Below are 23,128 nucleotides of genomic sequence, written 5' to 3' on the forward strand. Positions count from 1 at the left end.
ATTACACTGAGCATCTTTGCATGTGCTAAGGGCCATTTGTATATCTTCTGTATAGAACTGTCTATTCCGATCCTTTGCCTATATTTTTAATTGGGTTATTTGGCTTTTTAAAATTATTGAATTGTAGTTCTTTATATTTTCTGGGCACAAGTTCCATATCAGATATATGATTTGCAAGTATTTTCTCCCTTTCTGTGGGTTGTCTTTTCACTTCCTTGATGGAGTCCTTTCAAGAACAAAGTTTTAATTTTGAATAAGTCAAATTTATTTTTTCTTTTGTCTCTTGTGCTTTTGGTCTAATATATAAGAAGGGTTTGCCTAACTCAATGGTTATGAAGATTTACTTCTGTGTTTCATAGGTTTAACTCTTACATTTAGGTCTTTGATTGTGTATATGTGAGATAGGGTCCAGCTTCATTCTTTTGCATACAGATATCCAGTTGTCCCAGCACCGTTTATTGAAAAGACTAGTCTTTCGCTATTGAATTGGGTTGGCATCCTTGTCAAAAATCAAATGACCATCAATCTAAGGGTTTATTTCTGGACTCTCAGTTTTATTCCATTAATCTATGTATCTGTCCTTATGCCAGTACTGTACTGTCTTGATTACTGTAGCTTTGTAGTAGGTTTTAAAATCATGAAGTGTGAGTCCTTCAACTTTGTTCTTTTTTCAAGACTGTTTTGACTATTCTGGATACCTTGCATTACCCTAAGGATTTTAGGATCAACTTTTCAATTTCTGCTAAGAAGCCAGCTGAGATTTTGATAGGGATTGCATTGAGTCTGTAGATCAATTTGGAGGGTACTGTCATCTAACAATATTAAGTCTCCAGATCCGTGAACTATCCTACTTTCTTTTGATGCTTATTTCTTATTAATATGGGACTATTAGTGCTCACTGTTGAGGAAAGGTGTTATTTTATTTGCATTTCCTCATTGACCCAGGCATTCACTTCTTTTTAAAAATTTTGTAAAATTTTCATTCCATTGCAGTGTTAATATTTAGATATTACTTAGTACAATATTTTAGTCAAATATCAGTATTTTCTAAGATATCTATAATATCACTAAGAAATTTCAGTTTATAGAGTTGGGTCCCATATTTAGTTTTCAGATTCCTTTTAATGCAAAAATAAGGAAGATGGATCATTTATGTACAATCAGGTGATTAATTTACTGAATTTGATTCCATTTTATTGTTAAAATTTAACTTTACATTTTAGTATACAGGTGTATGTATTTATTGAAATAATGTGATACCACTTAATGTTGAATCTTAACGACTTTAATCTGACTTAATTAACTCTTAGAACGTTAGGAGAAACTAATGGTTCTTTTCCCCCTCTGCTGTAGTCGGTGGTAGATGATTGGATAGAGTCATACAAGCATGACCGAGATATAGCACTTCTTGACCTCATCAACTTTTTTATTCAGTGTTCAGGCTGTAAAGGTAAGATATATTTATTTTGGAAGCAGAATGTTCTCAAATGTTCTCTTCTTTTTTGTTTCATCTAAAGATTATTAGCACTTTATGTGGAAACTAATGCCACGATACTGAGTTATTTGCATTATAACCATACAAAATGTATGTAAGGAAAAAAGAGCAAAGAACAAAGAGAGAAAGTCTGTTGAGACTGTTATATTCATATGTGAAAGTTAACTAAAAACTTGGCAATTGGGCTTCCCTGGTGGCGCAGTGGTTGAGAATCTGCCTGCCAATGCAGGGGACACGGGTTCGAGCCCTGGTCTGGGAAGATCCCACATGCTGCGGAGCAACTAGGCCCGTGAGCCACAACTACTGAGCCTGCACGTCTGGAGCCTGTGCCCCGCAACAAGAGAGGCCACGACAGTGAAAGGCCCGCGCACCGTGATGAAGAGTGGCCCCCGCTTGCCACAACTAGAGAAAGCCCTCGCAAAGAAACGAAGACCCAACACAGCCAAAAAAATAAAGTAAATAAATAAATAATTAAGTCAGGAACTCTCTAAAAAATAAATAAATAAATAAATATAACAAAAAAAAACTTTAAAAAAAAACTTGGCAATTTATAATTGTTATGTTACTTTATTAGATATATTTCCCACTTTCAGCATCTGGTTTTAGGAGCAAAGAAATGGATTAAGAAGGGAGGAGGAAGATAATGAAGAGATACAGGTTCAAGTGGCAGGGAATTGTAAAGTGTAGGGAGTTAAAAAGTGCCATGAATAACAGCAAGTAAGTAGGTAAGTAAGTAACTAAGTAAGTAAAGTAAGGTATTGGTGACATTTACAGGGTTTTTTTCCTAAAAGGTAGAGAAACTGGAGTGGGGAGCGGGGTCTTTTTAAAAGTGTTTATACTTTATTTTAAAAGATTTTGAAGTAAGAGTAGGGAAAATATAAAATGTCTTCCCTGAGACAAAAACATGTAGCACACACATTTGGCCAGGGGGACAAAATTGTGTAAGTTGGGGAGTCATACATCCTGATCTGGATCAGTAAATGAGTTAGTCAAGATCATGGGCAGGTTCTGATTTATTCTGTGTCTCCCTAATACTTGGCCCATCCTTGAAATTCTAGAAGATGCACAGGCTAATAAATGTTACAGAGTTTTCCAAGGGTATTACATTTTTTAATGAAAATGGCACCAAAAACATAGGCATTAGAGGTTAGGAGGAGGGAAGATTGCCTAAAAGTAGATCTAAAAAATTAAGGTGCTAAAGAATGACTGATTTAATAAACAAATCTGAAAAGAGATCCCAGGAAACAATTTACTTATGTCTACTCCTTTAATTCTACAAAACTTCTTTAAAAATCCTGTCATTGGAATTGGAAAACAAGTAACATTTTAAGAACTGATGCATTTTATGAGGTCGATCACAACTTTCAGTGCAGTCTGCATATTAAATGTTATATATGTGAGGCCTGATAGACAAATTTATTAACTTCTTGAGTCTATGGTCTTCATAATGCCATTAATATGGCCGTTTTTGAGAAATTTTAATGTCTTGTCTTTAGAGTGCAGAGAGTTGCCTAGTTTACTTCTTAGCTAAAGGTAGCTGTAAATCAGTATTAGAAAATTCTACTGAATCTGCTCAGAGGAAGTGTTGTAGTAATGACAGTATGATGAACCAGATTAACTCTTTAGAAAATGAGATATGTTGATGTTATTTTTTTTTTGTCTATGTCCATTCCATCTTTCTGGAGTAGAAGGGTACAAGTACCTGTTTGTGGTGTTATGTAATCAAGGGCAATGTCCTTTCTCTTTAGATTCTTTGAAAATGGAAGGTTGATTGCAGAACAACTGAACAGGTGCCAGAAATAATTTAATGAGTTGAAATTCTAATTTTTATATTCAGTCTTACCTATTATACCATAGTTTGATCAGTTTTAGTTTCCTAACTAGGCTTCTGAATTGCAGTTTTAAAACAAAGCCGTAGTCAGAGCATTCCCCTTTATCAGATACATTCCTTTTCTGGCATCACTGTATTTATAAATCAGGAGCTTGCCCATTAAACATTTGGACATACCTTGTCACAAACAAGGTTGTGAAAATTTTTAAAAATTGAAGGTGTTGAAAACATAGGTAGATTTAAACACTGCTATAATATTTATTTTAGAAGCAAGGAAGCTCCATAAAGAGGAATTTACCATGTAATCAAAGTTAAGGTCATTAAGTACTTACAAAACATACTCAAAAATATTTTGGTAGAATTCTTTTATAAATGAGTTAGAAACATGCTTAAGTATATACAGTGTACCGTTTCCTGTGGATTTAGGATTGTTATTATGAGCGTCAGTTATTTTACTGTAGTTATGCCTTCTGCAGTATTGAGGTATGTGGAGAGATGTTTGGCCCTACACTGAATGGCTTCAGACTGCTCTGTGGTTGGTGATTCTGTGGCCAGTGTTGTTTCCTTCTTTCTTTCCTGGTCAGCTGTCACTTTTCAGTTTACCAGTTTTTAAAGCAGTCTTGCTTCATGTCCCCCACACTTTTAAGGCAATGGGAGCTGGCCTGATGTCCTGATGGCTTCTTTACACCTGCCTCAGGAGTTATTATATGCATAGAGTTTGTGACAGCTATTTTGTTTTCTGCTTATATTTGGGTTTATGGCTGTTATATGGTCTATGAGATGAGAGGAGGAGCTTTAGAAGTTTGTCAAAATGTATGCAGTATGTTTACTTTGAGATTTATTTATATATAAATGCTTATTTCGTAGAAATTATTTCAGGGATTGAGTTATTTGTCCTTCTCTAGCACTGCCAAATTTACAGTACCTGGGTGTAAAGTATGAGAAGGTTCTGGAGATACATCCACGGCTCTAGATATAAATTAAAAGCCCCTCGAAAGGTTTTCGAGAATGTGCTTCTTTAGTCAAGGAAATCATGCTTTCTTTCAAATTTGTTAATATTTTTAAACAATCATTTGGTTTTTTAATGTGGTAAGTAAGGGCTCTTTCACAGTACCAGTAGAAATTGATCTCACCTGGGGCTGGGCAGCAAGATGTAGACTAATAATCTCATACAAATTATTTAACTTCTCTTTGCCTTAGCATCGGTTTCCTCATCTGTAAAGCCAGGATTATAGTACCTCCTATATAGGCTTGTTACCAGGGCTGAAGTGGCTGGTGCATAGGCGGCTCAATGGTTGTTAGTTCCTATTCTACTCCTGCTGGTTTTGTTACGCTACTGGAAGGTCTTCAGATTGCATGCCCATAGAGAGGGAGCTCACATAGCGGTTGTTCTTTTCAGATTTGGGGTTGGAAAGAGAGTATGATGTTCTATTGTTGTTTTTAAATTTATACGCACACACACACATGTGCATGCATATATAAAATAGAGCTTGGTCAATTGAAATATATCTAACTTTTATAATAAATCTCATGTTCCTGTACCAAGACATTCTTTTATTTTTAAATTAAAAAATTTTTTTTGTTTGGCTGTGCCGTGCTGCATGTAGGATCTGAGTTCCCCAACCAGGGATTGAACCCTTGCCCTCTGCATTGGGAGTGTGGAGTCTTAACCACTGGACTGCCAGGGAAGCCCCAAGACATTCTTTTAGATGTTACTATATTTATGGTATTCATAGTGATTAGACTGGCAAAGAATAAATAATCTAGCATTAGAAATGTGGTTTAGGAAATTCACTTTTTACATTTTTTCTTTTTTTAAAAAAAATCTGACACCCCATCAGTGGAAATTCTTGTATGACTTCTTCTTGCATTGTCTCCTGCTCATAACTTTTTCCTAGAAACCCCTTTTTTGATATTTGACCTATACCTGGCTAACTTCTACTACATTTTTTTTGAAATACAGTTGATTTACAGTGTTGTGTTAATTTCAGGTGTACAGCAAAGTGATACAGTTATACTACTTCTTGTAATGTGCATCCTTTCTTCTCGCCTCTTCCATCCTCCTTTAAAACTCTAAATGTCCTTATAAGAAACACCTACTTACCCAGATCTTTTTCTTTTGTCTGAGCTATAGCCTTTCTTGGCTTTTCAACTCATTTGGGCATTTATTATGTACTAACTTTAATACTTTATTTTTCCCTTTCTCTCTGCTCCCCCCCCCCATTATTCTTTGTTTAAAGTTACAACTAGATTACAGGCTTCTGGATGAGCAGGAACTACAGCTTACTACTTATGTTTATTTGAAGCCCTTTGAGGGGATGATGGCATGTAGTTGCCTTACATATTGTTGTACTTAGTAAAGAAACCTGGCTAAAGTGAAGTCTACCTATTACTCTTTCCCTTATTTTCTTCAGGTTCATCCTCAAGGTTTTAAATGTTACCCTGGCTGCTGCCTCATGCTTGATGACATATGCTTTATATTAAAGGGTCTTAGTCATTCTAGGCATGAGTAAAGTAAGTCAAGTAGAAATGGCTAAGGCTGATTGTTCTAGGAAAAAAAGATACCTGTCAGAAGTGTGGGGCTGTTTTCTTGTATATGTTGAGAATGGCATTTGTGCTTTATAGGGTTGAGTAACATGGTAAAGATCAGGTGATATTGAAGTACACCTTATTGTGCGATTGTAGACATTTTAGTGTTAGAGATGGACTTAGAAGTTATTTTTTAAATTTACCATTAACTTCTTACACTTGCAAATTTCAGGTGTTGTCACAGCAGAAATGTTTAGACATATGCAGAACTCTGAAATAATTCGAAAAATGACTGAAGAGTTTGATGAGGTAAGTTATTACCCTAAATGTTATGATAATTTTATGCATCTTGATCTTGATTTACTCTTCAGAGTATTAAATTCTGAATATTAGTGTTGTGGGTAAGAGCTTTGGCAGTAGAAATCCAATCAAATGATGGCCATGTGACCTTGGGCAAATTGTCTTAGCATCAGTTTCATCATCTGTAAGATGGAGCTAAAAATACTTATAAGGGCTTCTCTGGTGGCGCACTGGTTAAGAATCCGCCTGCCAATGCAGGGGACACGGGTTCGAGCCCTGGTCTGGGAAGATCCCACGTGCCGCGGAGCAACTAAGCCTGTGCATCACAACTACTGAGCCTGCACTCTAGAGCCCGTGAGCCACAACTACTGAGCCCACGAGCCACAACTGCTGAGCCCGTGTGCCACAACTACTGAAGCCCACGCTCCTAGAGCCCGTGCTCTGCAACAAGAGAAGCCACCGCAATGAGAAGCCCGCGCACCGCAAGGAAGAGTAGCCCCCGCTCGCCACAACTAGAGAAAGCCCGTGCGTAGCAATGAAGACCCAACGCAGCCAAAAATAAATAAATTAAATAAATAAATTTATAAATAAATAGTAAATTTAAAAATACTTATAAGGCTGTTATGAAAATTGAATGCAGTAATGTTTGAAAAATTCCTTAGCATTTTACAATGCCTGGCATATAGTAAGAACTTAATAAATGGTAGCTGTTTCTATTTGTCAAAAAATTAAAATTTCAAGGAAGAATAAAATTAAGTGCCTACAAACATACCTTAGAATGTTGTAGAAGGAAGATTCGATAAATACTTGGGGAACCAGGTGGAAGCTTAGGCAAAGGAAAATACATACATATATATATATATATATATATATATATATATATATATATATATATAAAATTGTTTAAAGTTTTATTTATGTTTCAAATATGAGTAGTAAGAATAATACAAATCCATAATAAGTAGTAGCTTAGACTTTAGTTGATCCTTTATCACAGTGATGTCTTTGAAGTATTGTTGCCAATGAAGACATATTTAGATTTACTATAATATAAACTCCTTCAGGGCAGGGATTTTTGTTTGTTTTGTTCACAGCTGTATTCCAGCACCAGTAGTTTTACTCTTTAAAGCTTTTCACCATGAATTTTCAAGTAGAAAGCCTTGTCTCATTTGAGTTCTATTTGATGTTTTTTTTTTTTTTTTGCTTGCTCAGATGAAGGAGCTTTCAACTATCATTCTAAAAGATAGACAAGAGTTGTTAAAATGGCTTTGATGATCACTAAGTGCTATTAATCAGTCTCTAAGTAATTGAGATATAATTATGAGGAATGGTATTATTTTAACCTTCTGATATTAAATGTTTTAGTGAGAACTTTCTTTCTTCTAAACAGCTATTTGAAACAAGAATCCTGAAATAAGATTTGAAAATATCAGCAAACCAAGTTGCTAACAGCAATTAAGATGACACTTTTCAATATAACACTAAATGAGCCCATCAGAAAATGTGGAAGAAAACCTTTTTGTGAAGTATTAGGACCTTATTCTCAGATCAGACATAGTTCAACTTGTTTACGGCATGACTTAAAATTTTTAAAAATGTATGGCTCTAACAACAAAATTTAATTGTTAAAAATTTTACTAAACCATATTGATAAAATGACCTTAAGTTTCTAGGACATTCTTGTCAGAAACTCTTACTTTTAGAGGTTCTGTGTAGTATTGATCTCTGTTTTTATCTTTATGACTTGCTTGTTTTTAATGATTTATGGAGGACCTCAATGTATCTTCATTGGTGAATGCCCCATCTTATATATAGGAGTACTTGAGTACCTGTCTTTCCAGGTCATTCTAGCTACATTTCCATTTTTTAAAAAATTATCTCATTGTTTGCATCTGCTGACTATTTGATGTCATGAAGCTAATGAAAACATACATTGTAATCCTTCGATTATTTATAACTCATACATCAATCCATTAGACTGGCTGAGAATGTGATTTCATCATTTTGAATCCATTAAAACATATAACTTTGGTTTGATGTTGGCTTGGTTTTGTTTTATAGAAATTTAGTAACCGTATCTTTGCTTATCAGAATAATGTTTTGTTTGATGGGAGAGACTTTTTATTTTGGTATGTAATTGGTATATGTTTTCATTGGTTAGAGTGAATTCAGAATATCCATTTTGTTTTCTTTAAAGATTTTTTATTTCTTTGTTTATTTATTTATTTATTTATTTAGGGCTGCATCGGGTCTTAGTTGCAGCATTAGGGATCTTTGTTGAGGCATGTGGGATCTTTACTTGCGGCTCACAGGCTTCTCTTTAGTTGTGGAGCACGGGTTCCAGAGTACGTGGGCTCTGTAGTTTGTGGCATGCGGGCTCTCTAGTTGAGGCGCGAGTTCAGTAGTTGTGGTTCACGGGCTTAGTTGCCCCGTGGCATATGGTATCCCAGTTCCCTGTCTAGGGATCGAACCTGTGTCCCCTGCATATTGTAAGGCGGATTCTTTACCACTGGACCAGCAGGAAAGTCCCATCCATTTTGATCTTAAATAAAAGAGATGTGTTCAAAGGTACCTCTACCTTTGCATATTATTCTTCTACCTACTTTGAGGATTTATTACAGAAGAAAGATGAGATAAAGGAGTCTTTCTTTAAAAAATAAATTTGTTTATTTATATTTTATTTTTGGCTGCATTGGGTCTTCATTGCTGCGCGCGGGCTTTCTCTAGTTGCGGCAAGCGGGGGCTACTCTTCGTTGCGGTGCGCGGGTTTCTCATTGCGGTGGCTTCTCGTTGCAGAGCATGGGCTCTAGGCATGTGGACTTCAGTAGTTGTGGCGCGTGGGCTCAGTAGTCGTGGCTTGCGGGCTCCAGAGCACAGGCTCAGTAGTTGTGGCGCACGGGCTTAGTTGCTCTGTGACATGTGAGATCTTCTCGGCCCGGGGCTCGAACCTGTGTCCCCTGCATTGGCCGCCGGATTCTTAACCACTGCGCCGCCAGGGAGGTCCGATAAAGGAGTCTTTTAGCTTCTGCCTAGGGTATTTGAAAAAAAAGTAAAAGTTTATTAAATCATGTGTTTTAAATGAAATTGCTGTTTAAAATTTCTGTTTTAGGATAGTGGAGATTATCCACTTACCATGGCTGGTCCTCAGTGGAAGAAGTTCAAATCCAGTTTCTGTGAATTCATTGGCGTATTAGTACGGCAGTGTCAATATAGTATCATATATGATGAGTACATGATGGATACGGTCATTTCACTTCTTACAGGATTGTCTGACTCACAAGTCAGAGCATTTCGACACACAAGCACCCTGGCAGGTCAGTATTTAGAAATATTTTCTGTGCATTTTCTTAGGTTAGAGATGAAAATGATTTTCATTAAAAGAAATGAAATAATGGTGACAAATTAATTTTGTTTATTAAGTAGCACCTAAGAGGACACTCTCCCCTCTCCTTCAGCCCTCACGAATTACTGGGAATGGAGTGATATTTTCAGTTTTGATTCTCTGAAGGCATACTACAATTAATTTTCTTGTGGTAAACCTACTTGTTTCCTATCCACCTGTTTTCCCTTTCTGTGGCATAGTGATCTGTTGGGTTCTTGAAATATGTTTTATCAAGGAAGGTATTGACAGCAAATTTGGGGAACAGTCATTTTGGATATGTAGTTCTAAATGACCTTTATGCATAGTCTCTGCTAGCATAGTCCCTCCTGGTATGATGGTCACTACAGGATGATGCTTATTTAATCACACCACAAAAAGCTGATTTTTCTTACGCTTCTGAGTAACTTTAGGCTGAGTCAAATTCTTTGATCTTTAAATTTTAATGAAATGAGTTATATTTTTAAGGCTCACATGATTAATTCTAGAACAGTGATTTTTAGCGTTGATGTTGATAAAATGTTTTGGTTTCTCTTTTGTGCTGAAAGTACTATTATTGAATATGTGCTTTTTGGTTTGAGTTTGAATAAATCAACTAGGCATTAATTGTTACTATAGTATTCTAAGCCTTAATGATAGAATATTTTGATTTCTACAAAAATTTTTCTTTCTCTAAGTGTGGGGATGTTTTTTTCCTTTAGAGTATTTCCCCAGAGAATTAAAGCTATGATTAAAGATGTACTTCTGCTCAGCTCTCCATTTAAAAAAAATAAAATGCATACAATCTCCCTGTAGGTTTTGCTTTTAGATTTGAGGTCACAAAATATGAACGTGATCTTGCTCTGTGAATTTAGGTAGCTTTGATGTTAAGAACTTGAACAGTTAAAGTAAATTAAAACATATATGATGGGGTAAGGTGGGTAATTTTAGATCAGAATGACAAACTGGTTTGCTGAAGGTGTGGAATAGCTCAGAGCAGAAGATTGGGAATTTCTTTTAAAGAGAGCCAATAGCCACAAATTAAGGTTTAGTTTTGCGGTGTTCTATCATGCAGTGAACCAGGTCTGAGACATAGTCTAGACTAAGCTATATTAAGCATAAAGTGTTCAGATATTTCAGTTAATAAGTTTGAAATCACAGGCAGTGAGTCTTGTCTCAGTAGCAAGAGTTCAGTAACAGAAGGTAGAGATCTGGAGGAACTCTGATAAAAAGCACTTTATTGAGTGATATTTTACTCTTTGTACTTTTGACTTTTTATCTAGATCTGTCCTTCATAATCGCACCATTGTCTTTATGATGATATGTAATAGAGTAAAATTAAAGGAAATCAAATACTGATAAAACTGTCCAACATTTCTACACACTGTACTTTGATAAAAAGCACTTAAGTTCCCTCCCCCTTTGGTTACTGGATAGCTAAATGACTGCTGTATGAATCAAAATTTATTTAGAAGGTGAATCGTGGTCTCTGGAAAAGGTCATTGTAGGGGACATATATATCATAGTATAGTGGGATTTGAGCATAATCTAGAGTCAGATTACCTAGTTTTGAATCTTGGTTTAACTATGTATATGAACTGTGTAGTCTGAGGCAAATTTCTTAATCTCCCTGAGCTTCAGGTTCTTCATGAATGAAATGAGGATAATACTTAACTTTGAGGGCTGTTGTAAGGATTAGGAGTTAATCCATGAGAAGTATTTAGCATAGGTAACTGACATATAGTAAGTATTCAATACATATTAGCTGTTGTTTTACTATTGTTGTTTTCGTTTGTAGCAGCTATATTTTTCTTTTCTGTTAGAAGCAGAACAGCCCATCTTGTTTTTAATTTCTCTTAATTTGATCTTAACTTGTAAATTTTTGTATCTGTGAGACTAAGTTCAACATTTTCCATTTAAAAATAGCTATGAAGTTGATGACAGCTTTGGTGAATGTGGCACTAAATCTTAGCATTAATATGGATAATACACAAAGACAATATGAGGCAGAACGGAATAAAATGATTGGAAAACGAGCCAATGAGAGGCTAGAACTCCTGCTACAGAAGCGGAAAGAGGTACGTACACTTTTGCACTGAATATTTAAGCTATTAATCTGTAACTAACTTGGTCACCATTAATTATGATATAACTTTGCTAGTTCATCAGATAATTTTTTTTTGAAAAATTTAAACAACATGTTTCAGGTTGTTTATACATCTAACTTATTTTTGTTGATTATTCATGCCAACAATACCTTCTGTGTATATATTCTTTCTGTGTGGACTAGGATTAAGAGGTCAAGGCTTCACATAAGGAGTCCTGGGCCAGTCTGACAAGCTGCTTAATGCTTTAGTGTTATTCATCTCTACTGTGAAAATATCTCTCCTAACTTCCTCCCTCAGCTTATTGTCAGGATGAAATGAGGTTTCACTTATGTAAAGTCACTTTGAAAAATAACTTATAAGCTATTTATGCTGTCATAATCTGTGTTTTTGGTTTTTTTGTAGTGTAAGAGGCACTTGGTTAACATTATGACCACCAAATTCAACTATGAGTGAGGAAAATATATTTTTTCAGTTTTATGCTAAATAATAATAAATAAAATCTTTCGATGTTGTGTTTTTTGGTCATTGTTGTTGTTGTCTCCCCTGCCCCCATGCCGCGCGGCTTGTGGGATCTTAGTTCCCTGACCAGGGATTGAACCCAGGCCCTGGCAGTGAAAGTGCCGAGTCCTAACCACTGGACTGCCAGGGAATTCCCTTGATCTTGTGTTTTTGATTTAAATTCCTCCTTCATTGGTGATGTAATATTTTGCTATCTGATATTGGGGATGTTTATTTTTATTTCTAACAGGCAAAGTCTCATGTTTCAGAAATATTAGTAATGCAGTTGAGTTAAAATATTTGCCGTGGTATTCCATAAATTACTTACTTGAGTTTGACATTTTTGGGGGGGTAGTGGTAACTATAATTTAAAAGTTGGTTATTTCTGAGATAGCCAATAACTTTTTAAAATGCCCCCTGCTCAAGAAAAGCCAGAAAAATCTTGCCCACATTTCCACCATGCCTAAACTCCTCATCTTTTTCACGTACGGTTGACCCTTGAACAATACAGGTTTGAACTGTGCAAATCCATTTATACTTGGATTTTTTTCAGTAGTAAATATTACAGTACTTACATGATCCACGGTTGGTTGAATCTTTGGTTGTGGAACCTTGTATGTGGAGAAACTGTGGATACAGAGAAACTGCATATACGGAGGGCCGACTATAAGTTTTATTTGGATTTTCAACTGTGTGGAGGGTCAGCGTCCCTAGCCTCTGCGTTGTTCAAGGGTCAGCTGTAGTTGAAATGAAGAATTGACCTTTTTGCCCCTTAACTTAGTTAATAAATTGCATTGGATGCTTTATTAGATGAACATAATGCATGAAATTATGGCCTGATTCTAAAGATTCTGAACATAGAATGAGTGGATATAGGTAAAAACGGGTTTTGAGTTTAAAATTCTTGTACAAATATAAGATATTAATACTTCTAGCTTGGGTTAAGTTTTTTTGTTTTTTGTTTTTTTTTTCCACACACACACACTGTATTTTATTTTTACAAGAGATAAATCGACTGACACCAAGCATTGTACATGGATGACCACAACAAAAGCAACAATGATTGCAATTACCAAACATGAAACACACTCATACTATGTCATAGTATTGATATTCAGTCCAGTAATCCTCCACTGTAACAGCTCCTTTACTTTGCAGTGAAAATTGATTTGTATATTCTTTGCCTCTGGGGTTAAGTTTTTAAACATGTTGAAAGACCACCTGTGCCTTTGACTGTGCTAATGCATACAAGTGCATGCCCTTGTTAGCATTATTTGGAAATGTGAGATTATATTCATGAAAAGAAAAAAAACATTTTACAGAAACAGAACATAATCTAAAAGCTAATTAATACTTAGCGTGTGAAAGATTTTCCTTGTAATTCTCAAGCTCTGAAACAATTTTCTCTTAACTCTCAAGCTCTGAATTGAAAATATATGGGAGTAAATAAGTCAACCAAGATTTGAAATATTTAGTTGATTATTTCAAGTGAGCCTTGTTTCCCTCAAAAATATTTAGCAGGGAGACAAATTTTTTTTGCCAAGTTATTTTACTCAAATCGTTTTTGTTCTTTGAGCAGGTACTAGTTAACATGACTTATTTTTCAGATGCTAAACACCAAGATAATGAAACATTGTTATGCTTTCTTGATTATATGTTATATAATAGATATGTATTATAATAAACTACATAACAGATTTCTTTATGTACATTTATACAATGAAAATATGTGACCATTTAAAAAATTAGTCTACCAGCCAAACATTAAAAACCAAGTACAAATATTCCAAGTATCAAGGGACTGTGGCTACCTGATAGACAACAGCTGTTAATTTTTGTATGTGGACACTTTGTTTAGTGGAATTAAGAATTGGGTGCTCGCTTCGGCAGCACATACACTATAATTGGAACGATACAGAGAAGATTAGCATGGCCCCTGTGCAAGGATGACACGCAAATTCGTGAAGTGTTCCATATTTTTGTTATAAAGCAGAAACTAACACACCATTGTAAAGCAATTATACTCCAATAAAGATGTTTAAAAAAAAAAAGGAATTGGGTGTAATAACCAAAACACTGGAGAAACCTGCATTTGTGCTTGTAACAACTTTTAGATGTCCTTTTGGTTCTCTTCCATTACAATTGAAAAGAAATGATGTGTTCTTTTCAGCTTCAAGAAAATCAAGATGAAATAGAAAATATGATGAATGCAATATTTAAGGGAGTGTTTGTACATAGATACCGGTAAGTCAGGACAGTTTTTTTTAATGTAACTCTTATTCTGTTCAAGTTTGGATATTTAGTGGTTTAGGCAATATAAATTTAGTGGAAATCATGTTAGAGTAAGATCAGTGTTAGAATCTAAGCTCTTCCACTGATTGAGACACTCTAGGCAAGTTACTTAACTGCTCTCAACTTTGTTTTCTATCTGAAAAATGGGGTAATGTTGTGCTTGACTTGTAGATGCCCAGAAAATGGAGGCTACTGCTGTTATTAGGAGTCAGGGTACAAAATACTTAATTGATTTTGGAGGTACTATGTTAGTAGAGACTGTACGTTCTGATTCCTGACTCAGTGGGAAAAGCTGACTCAGTGGGAAAAGCTGGATAGATTTAAGTGAGATGTTTCCCTTATTTTGAATGAGTAGAGGAAAGAAATAGGTAATCTTACCACCATTTCTGCTGTAACCTATTCTTTAAATTTTGGTGGCATGTTTATTTAACTTCTCCGTCGTTTCCTTAACTTGGCAGTTATTCGATCAGGTTAATACTTCCTTTGTAATATCCCTTTGTCTATTCTTACCTTTTTATTTCTGTTGTCACCATTACCTTAGTCTGTTCCCTCATCATTCTCATGCCTAGAGATTATTGCAGTTGTCTTAAAATGTTCTTTTGTTGCATCATTCTTCTGCTCAAAAGCCATGAATGACTTACCATTACCTACAGGATGAATTCAAAATAATTTAGTCTGACATTCAAATCCAAATTGAGCTTGGCCTCAATATTAGGTGTAACTAATTCTCACCTGGAAAATATTCTCTAACCAGACTAGTGTTCCTGCTGTCTGAACACACCATGCCCAGGAGGTGTGAACAAAGGCTGGGGTATGGCATGGTATAAAAGGTGGGGATTGGATTCTGTTTGTAGGTTTATTTAACTTTAAATATTTATATGGTGATAATTACGCTTTGACAACTAGACTGTAAGCTCTTGGCATTCGGGGGCCATGCTTCAATTCTGCTTTTAAATCCCCAGTAATACTTAAGGTAGTGATATATTCATAGTAGGTATGAAGTATTTGGCATCGCTTAAATAAACCACAAGTCCTGTGGTATACTGGCACTAATATGCATAATTTTCCTTCCTCCATGCAGGGATGCAATAGCTGAAATCCGAGCTATTTGCATTGAAGAAATTGGCATTTGGATGAAAATGTATAGTGATGCCTTTCTTAATGACAGTTATTTAAAGTATGTTGGTTGGACTATGCATGATAAGGTAAGATATGCCTTATAGACTGCTTTTCTTTTTACACATAGGCATAGCTATCTGCTGCTCTCATTCATAGTGACTTATCTGCATGTAGGTATAACTGGGAGCACATTCCTATAGCCCTCTCTCCTTTATTCTTTTCTGTCCGCTACATGAAAATATAGTCTCTATCATATAAAGTCCCCTAGTTTTTTGAATCTTGGCCACTGATTTAGCCTTCAATCTTGAAAATTTTGTACTGAAACAATTGGATCATGTAGGTGATGGTGGTGGTGGTGAGACATTTCTTAGAGCAGTAAGAAGAATTCTTACTCTGTTAATATGTAAGTGCTATATACATTTTAAAATTTCTTTAATTTTGATTCTCTTGATAAACATGTATCTTAGCCAGATTATAAGTTACAACTTGGCTTCTGACCTTTTTTATTTTTTTTTAATTAATCTACCTTTCTCTTAGTCTGCCTCTTCACAAGCCTTGAAGTTCTTTGTATATATTCCTTACAAATACTACTTTCTGTAAAGGAAAACTTACTGTGAAATATGCTACTATCGTCTTTCACAATAGTATTGCTCTGAAAAACTTTTCAAAAAATTTTCATTTGACCTACAGCAGTAGTAACCCCAAAGGTATTTAGTTTTAAATGTTTATGTATTGATTCCTATTTTTGCATTATCAAAGATGAGAGTTTCTGAAGAAATGCTATTGTATAGAACATATTTAAAGTAGAAAATATTGTAAGTATCTTGAATGTTCAGGTTGAAAATATGCAGAGTTTTAATAAATTTTCTCCTCTTGTTTCATTCAGCAAGGTGAGGTAAGACTCAAATGTCTCACTGCTCTACAAGGGCTTTATTATAACAAAGAGCTTAATTCCAAACTGGAGCTATTTACCAGTCGGTTCAAGGTTAGTATTACTCTAAGTATTTAAAAATTACCTATTATTTGAAAGTATTTTTTCTGGCTTTCCCTTTAAGAATATTTTAATTATTTTTGTCCTTAGGATAGAATTGTGTCTATGACCCTTGACAAAGAATATGATGTTGCAGTACAAGCAATAAAATTACTCACTCTTGTTTTACAGTAAGTATGTTTTTTTTTTAAAAAAAAAAAAAATTTTTATTTAGGGCTTCCCTGGTGGCGCAGTGGTTAAGAACCCGCCTGCCGGTGCAGGGGACACGGGTTTGAGCCCTGGTACAGGAAGATCCCACATGCCGCGGAGCAACTAAGCCTGGGCACCACAACTACTGAGCCTGTGCTCTAGAGCCTGCGAGCCACAACTACTGAGCCTGCGTGGCACACCTACCGAAGCCCGTGCGCCTAGAGCCCGTGCTCCGCAATGAGAAACCACCACAATGAGAAGCCCGCGCACTGCAATGAAGAGTAGCCCAGGCTCGCCGCAACTAGAGAAAGCCCGCGCGCAGCAATGAAGACCCAACGAAGCCAAAGATAAATAAAATAAATAAATTAATTTTGAAAAGAAAAAAAAATTTATTTATTTATTTGGCTGCCCTGGGTCTTAGTTGCAGCATGTGGGATCTTTTAGTTGTGGCATGCAGGCTCTTAGTTGTAACATGCATGTGGGATCTAGTTCCCTGACCAGGGATCGAACCCGGGCTCCCTGCATTGGGAGTGCAGAGTCTTAACCACTGGGCCACCAGGGAAGTCCAACAGTAAGTATGTATTTATTGCATATTGCTAATGTCTAGTTATCTAAATAATACATTAGAATACTTGGTTTAAATTTATCTAGATGTAGATTTTAATAACTTGGGGTTTTACAGCAAGAAGTTTAATTTTTTCATGTAAAGTTGAGAAAACAGGAAGAGAGAACCATTGGACTAGAAAATTCTGAGCTAGGAATTCATGTGTTCTCATTCTCTTGACTAGTTTCCTTTCAATTTTACTGTCTTCAGATGCTCTTGAAATAAAGTTAAACACTTGAATGTGTTAAATATGCCTATCATATTTTGTCACACTTCTATTTTTTTTAAGATTTTATTTATTATTTATTTATCTTATTTATTTTTGGCTGTGTTGGGTCTTAGTTGCGGCATGCAGGATCTTCGTTGAGGCATGCGGGATCTTTCGTTGTGGTGCGTGGGTTTCTCTTTAATTGTGGCGTGCGGGTTTTCTCTCTCTAGTTGTGGCGTGCAGGCTCCAGGGCGCGTGGGCTCTGTAGTTGTGGCGCACGGGTTCCAGAGTGCATGGGCTCTGTAGTTTGCGGCACACAGGCTCTAGTTGAGGTGCGAGAGCTCAGTAGTTGTGGCGTGCTCATTGCCCCTTGGCATGTGGGATCTTAGTTCCCTGACCAGGGATCAAACCTGTGTCCCCTGCATTGTAAGGCAGATTCTTTACCACTGGACCACCAGGGAAGTCCCTTGTCACACTTTTAGAAATTAGTATTTACTGAAACTTATCTGTAAACAATCTGAATTTAAAACGTATTCTATTATGTTAAAATGTAAAAGTGATGGAATTCACTTTTTTCCATTTTAAAAAGATGTGATGATATATATAAAATTTACCATTTAAACATACTTAAGAGTACAGATCAGTGGAATTAAGTACATTCATACTGTTGTGCAGCCATCACCATTATCCATCTCCAGAACCTTTTTTATCTTCCCATACTGATACTCTGTAGACGACTGCCAAGTGTGATTTTAAGTCATATTGTCTACTCTTTATCTCTGAATTTGATTATTTTAGGTACCTCATATAAGTGGAATTATACAATATTTGCCCTTTTGTAGCAGGCTTATTTCACTTAGCATAATGTCTTCAGAGTTCATCCATGTTAGGTTATGTATCAGAATTTTATTCCTTTTGGAGACTCAGTATATTCCATTGCATGTATAACACATTTTATTTATTCATTCATCTATTAATGGACATTTAGGTTGTTAACATGATCCAAATAATTGCAAAAGGGCCTTTTCAAAAAAAAATCATAGCATGCTAATTCTGACACTCGTATGTATGGAAAAGTCATCATGTAAGAGTAGCCAGCAAAATTCTGATAAAAACTAATGAGAGATGACTACCCGGTATGATTTTAAGTCATATTGTAAAACCACAGTAACTTTTATTATTATTATTAATTTTAAAAATTGAAGTATAGTTGATTTACAGTGTTGTGTTAATTTCAGGTGTACAGCAAAGTGTTTCGGTTATACATATATATAGTAGGTCCTTGCTGGTTATCTATTTTATACATAGCAGTGTGTATATGTTAATCCCAAACTCCTAATTTATCCCTCCCTCCCCCTACCATAGTAACTTTTAAATTTTGGCACTGGTATGTGAATAGACAGAAATCAGTGGCACTGAATAAAGAATAGAGACAAACTTAACTGCATCCAGGAACATAGTGTAGGGTAAGGGTTGTTTCCTATCAGAAAATAAATGGTTTTGTGACAGGTTCTGTTTGGGGGGAAATTAAATTGGATTCATATTTCGACCTTATATAGAAATGATTTCCAGGTGGATGAAATGTTTAAATGTAGATAAATGAGACCATTAAAGTGCTAGATGAAAACTTAGGGGAGGATTAAACATTTATATTTTATATGTAAACTGAGCAATATCTTTCTGAGCATGACATAAAACCTAGACATTAAAAAAAATACTGAATTTTAACTACATGAAAAACTAGAAGAAAAAAAAACTAGAAATGTGTATATGACATAAAATATAAACAAACTCAGAAAACAAATGACAGACTGGGCAAAATATTTGCATCATAGGAGTCACTTTCAATAAATCAATAACAAGAACAGAAACCCAATAGGAAAAGAGTCAAAAGTTAGGAACCACATCATTGACAGAAAAGAAAATAAAAATTTAAACATATGAAAAGATGTTTAGCCGTACTTAGAGACATGTATATTAAAATGAGACCATCTTTTACCTATTTCTTGACAAAGATACAAAATGTGTTTGGTAATACACTATGTTGGTAAGGCTATGCAAAAACAGACCCTTATACGTTATTGATGGGACTATGAATTGGTAGAACCTCTTTGGAGCAAAGCTTGGCAGTATCTATTCAAAATATAAAATGCTTACATTCTCTAACATAGTACTATTTGTAATAGAATTTTGGAAATATTCTAGATGATTATTAATAGAGGAAGAATTAAATTGATATATAATAACTAATAGAAGCACCTCATAGGGGTTACCTCATTTAATGCAGCAGTCCTCTGTGAGGAGCATGGTTGTTAACCCCATTTATATGAAATGGACTACATTGCAGTCATTAAAAAGAAGGCAGCTCTACCTCAAAATTTAAATTAGGTGGTTGGGATTAATATATACACACTACTATATATAAAATAGATAATCAACAAGGACATACTGTATAGCACAGGGAACTTTGCTCAGCACTCTGTAATAACCTATATGGGAAAAAAATCTGAAAAAGAATAGATATATGTATATGTATAACTAAATCACTGCTGTGCACCTGAAACTAACACAACATAGTAAATCTACTATACTCCAATATAAAATAAAAATTAAATTTAAAAAAATCAGGAAAAAAAAAGAAGGCAGCTCTAGATACACTGACATTTTCTGAGAATTCACTTAACTGGGGGGATTTTGAGCAGTCTTAACAATTGCATTTTTCTTTAATTCTTAATTGGATTTAAAAATTATAAATTGGGGCTTCCTTGGTGGCGCAGTGGTTGAGAATCTGCCTGCCAATGCAGGGGACATGGGTTCGAGCCCTGGTCTGGGAAGATCCCACATGCTGCAGAGCAACTAGGCCCGTGAGCCACAACTACTGAGCCTGCACGTCTGGAGCCTGTGCTCCGCAACAAGAGAGGCCGCGACAGTGAGAGGCCTGCGCACCGTGATGAAGAGTGGCCCCCGCTCGCTGCAACTAGAGAAAAGCCCTCGCACAGAAACGAAGACCCAACACAGCCAAAATAAATAAATAGCGTTCCCTTAAAAAAAAAAATTATATGCACATGTTATAAAAATATTGAAAGAATCCTGAAGTAAATAAGAAAATAATAGTGCTCTACTTATACTGTTGCATTTTTCTTTAATTGGATTTAAAAATTATAAATTATTATATGCACATTATAAAAATATTGAAAGAATCCTGAAATAAATAAGAAAATAATAGTATCCTACTTATATTTCTACAGCTTCTCCCCTCTTCCTCCGTAATACCCTGTGGACATCTTTTTTTGTTGTTTCTGGTATTTTAATGAAGGGTAATGGCCATTTTTGTTGATTCAGCCATGTATATACCTAATAACTGAAACTTGTCAGGAACATTCCTTATTGGTTAAAATGAGTGAACTACTACACATTTACTATAGTTTCACAGATTTGATTCAATATATATGTATATGTATATATTTTATTATAAGATGGCACAAGTGGTTTTTCCAAAAACGATCCAGTATTACACATCGAGTTAATTTAAATTAAAGTGCTTTTGAAACTTTTAACATTTTGGTTTCATTTTTCTCAAAAAGAAGTAATATTTCCTTAGACATCAGACTTCTGGAAACCTTGTGCACAGCAGAAAACCAAAAAGGATCTGAGCTCCTGAACTAACCATCTACTATCCTTAGGCTTTTTTCTCTGATGGTGGTCCTATGATTCCTAATTTACATACAGTGGTAAAAACCTAGATTGTTTATCTCACAGTAGACTAAAAGCATATTAGGAGGGAAAGAGGTGCCAGAGGTCAGGACTTCGAATGCAGAGTCCCACTATGGAAGAACCCAACAAGGTTTACCCTGGGGTACTGTGGTTGATGGGCCTAATAATGACTTTGATTTACCAAGATTTTGTTAGGTTTATTTTGTTCTTTTAAAATAAGGTCAGTCAAATGAGCACTGCATTTTAGTAAGATTCTTTTAATGATACATTGTAAAGGTCTTTGGCACTTAAATTTTAATTATTTGCTAAAATGCTTTTGCATTGCCTTATATGGTGTTTAGTACATGGTGAATGAAGTATTATTCTTCATTGTGAGATAACTGGGGTGTTAGTATATTTTAATGTTGCAATATTGTCTCTTTCCTTAATATTACTATGAAATACATGCAAAATGTTCTCTGTGATTATTAACTCTAAGCTCTTAGCATACCACCACTTTTTTTCCTACGTTAGTTTATATTATTTTGTCTTCATTTCCCTTTAGCATATTTGTCACATTGTTATTTCTCTTAGTATATGTTTCATTATACTCGGTATTCACTCTAATTTTACCTCCCATTGATCGTAGGTGTTAACAAAATACTCAGCTGTTTTGTCAGGGGATGCTTTTACTGATAGACGATAATCAAATAAGGTTGATTTCTTCTTTCAACAGAACTTCTTAATGAAGGTTTTTTTTTTTTAAACACAAGTTTAAAAGTGAAAGTATACTATTTTTTAATGTATGAATATGAATTTTTGTAATCAGTATGCTTAAAATTACAACATTACTTTGAAAACTGCTATTGCTTATTTCTTTTTAGGAGTAGTGAAGAAGTTCTTACTGCAGAAGATTGTGAAAATGTCTATCATCTGGTTTATTCAGCTCATCGGCCAGTAGCAGTAGCAGCTGGAGAATTTCTCTACAAAAAGTAAATCTGTATTTCTGTTGTTCATTTTTCTAAAGTATACTTTAATGGAAGTAATTTACTGTGTTATAATTTATATTAAAATATATATAAATATAACTTATTAAAAAATATTCAGTACAGGTCTTAAGCCTATTTTTACATTACAAAAAAATATTTTTCAAAATAATAAAAGGTTTTACTTCGAGTACTTTGATAACAGTTTGATATAAGAACCACAAGAATCCTTTAGTCTCTTTACTTTTATGTTGCTGTTTAACACCTCAGATTAGGTAGTATAGATAGTGTGAATATCTAATCACTGAAAATATTTAGCAAATGTTATGTAATGGCTTTTAAAGAGAACAATTTGAACCACATGGACTAAACTGTAAGATTTTAAGATTGTAAAATCTTAAAGATTTTATTAAAATGCTCATTTGGGGTGAAGCATTTATTTGAAAGAGTACATGATGTAAAACATTTACACTACAGTTTTCTATTCATTGTTATCCATTGATAACTTTTGTTGTTTATAAGGAAGAATGATCATGATACCCGTAGAAAGAGGCCACTGAGTTCAGACTTTGGGATAAATTGTTCAAGAAGGATAGAAGGAAAAGATGTCATTTTTAAAGAGAAGAATGTTTATTATAGATTTATGTGCATAAATGGTATAGGTTAGTCATTGTGATACTTCTATAAAAAGAAATGCTTGCTTAAAATGCAGTAAGGGTTTTAAAAAGAAATAATTCACAATGCAACTAACTTGAGAAGTTAATTTAAAAGGATTTAGAAGTACCACCAAGTGTGAAATGAAAAAGGTTTATAGCAATTACTTAGTATAAAGTTGGAAAATACTGTACCTACCCAGCTCCCATGTACTCCTTTGTTAAATGCTTAAATATGGAATTCAGACAGTTTTTTTAAATTAGGAAATTTTTG

The 23,128-nt window shown here is 34.9% G+C and overlaps 1 protein-coding gene across 6 annotated transcripts in view; it reads left to right on the forward strand.

The window, feature by feature from the left end:
* Positions 1-23,128, forward strand: part of STAG2 (STAG2 cohesin complex component) — a 117,428-nt gene that overhangs the window by 52,303 nt on the left and 41,997 nt on the right. For 5 of the 6 annotated variants that reach the window (XM_082377022.1, XM_082377026.1, XM_082377025.1 and 2 more), the window contains 9 exons: positions 1,354-1,450; positions 6,088-6,164; positions 9,265-9,469; positions 11,440-11,591; positions 14,290-14,363; positions 15,493-15,616; positions 16,417-16,515; positions 16,612-16,691; positions 22,100-22,207. In XM_082377022.1, coding sequence (XP_082233148.1) covers positions 1,354-1,450; positions 6,088-6,164; positions 9,265-9,469; positions 11,440-11,591; positions 14,290-14,363; positions 15,493-15,616; positions 16,417-16,515; positions 16,612-16,691; positions 22,100-22,207 — 1,016 coding nt within the window. Of the gene's footprint in view, positions 1-1,353; positions 1,451-1,826; positions 1,951-6,087; positions 6,165-9,264; positions 9,470-11,439; positions 11,592-14,289; positions 14,364-15,492; positions 15,617-16,416; positions 16,516-16,611; positions 16,692-22,099; positions 22,208-23,128 lie in introns of those variants that run through there. The other variant, XM_082377027.1, reaches the window with a different exon arrangement.

The sequence above is a fragment of the Balaenoptera borealis genome (genome assembly GCF_965194805.1).
Source record: "Balaenoptera borealis genome assembly, chromosome: X".
Taxonomy (NCBI): Eukaryota; Metazoa; Chordata; class Mammalia; order Artiodactyla; family Balaenopteridae; genus Balaenoptera; species Balaenoptera borealis.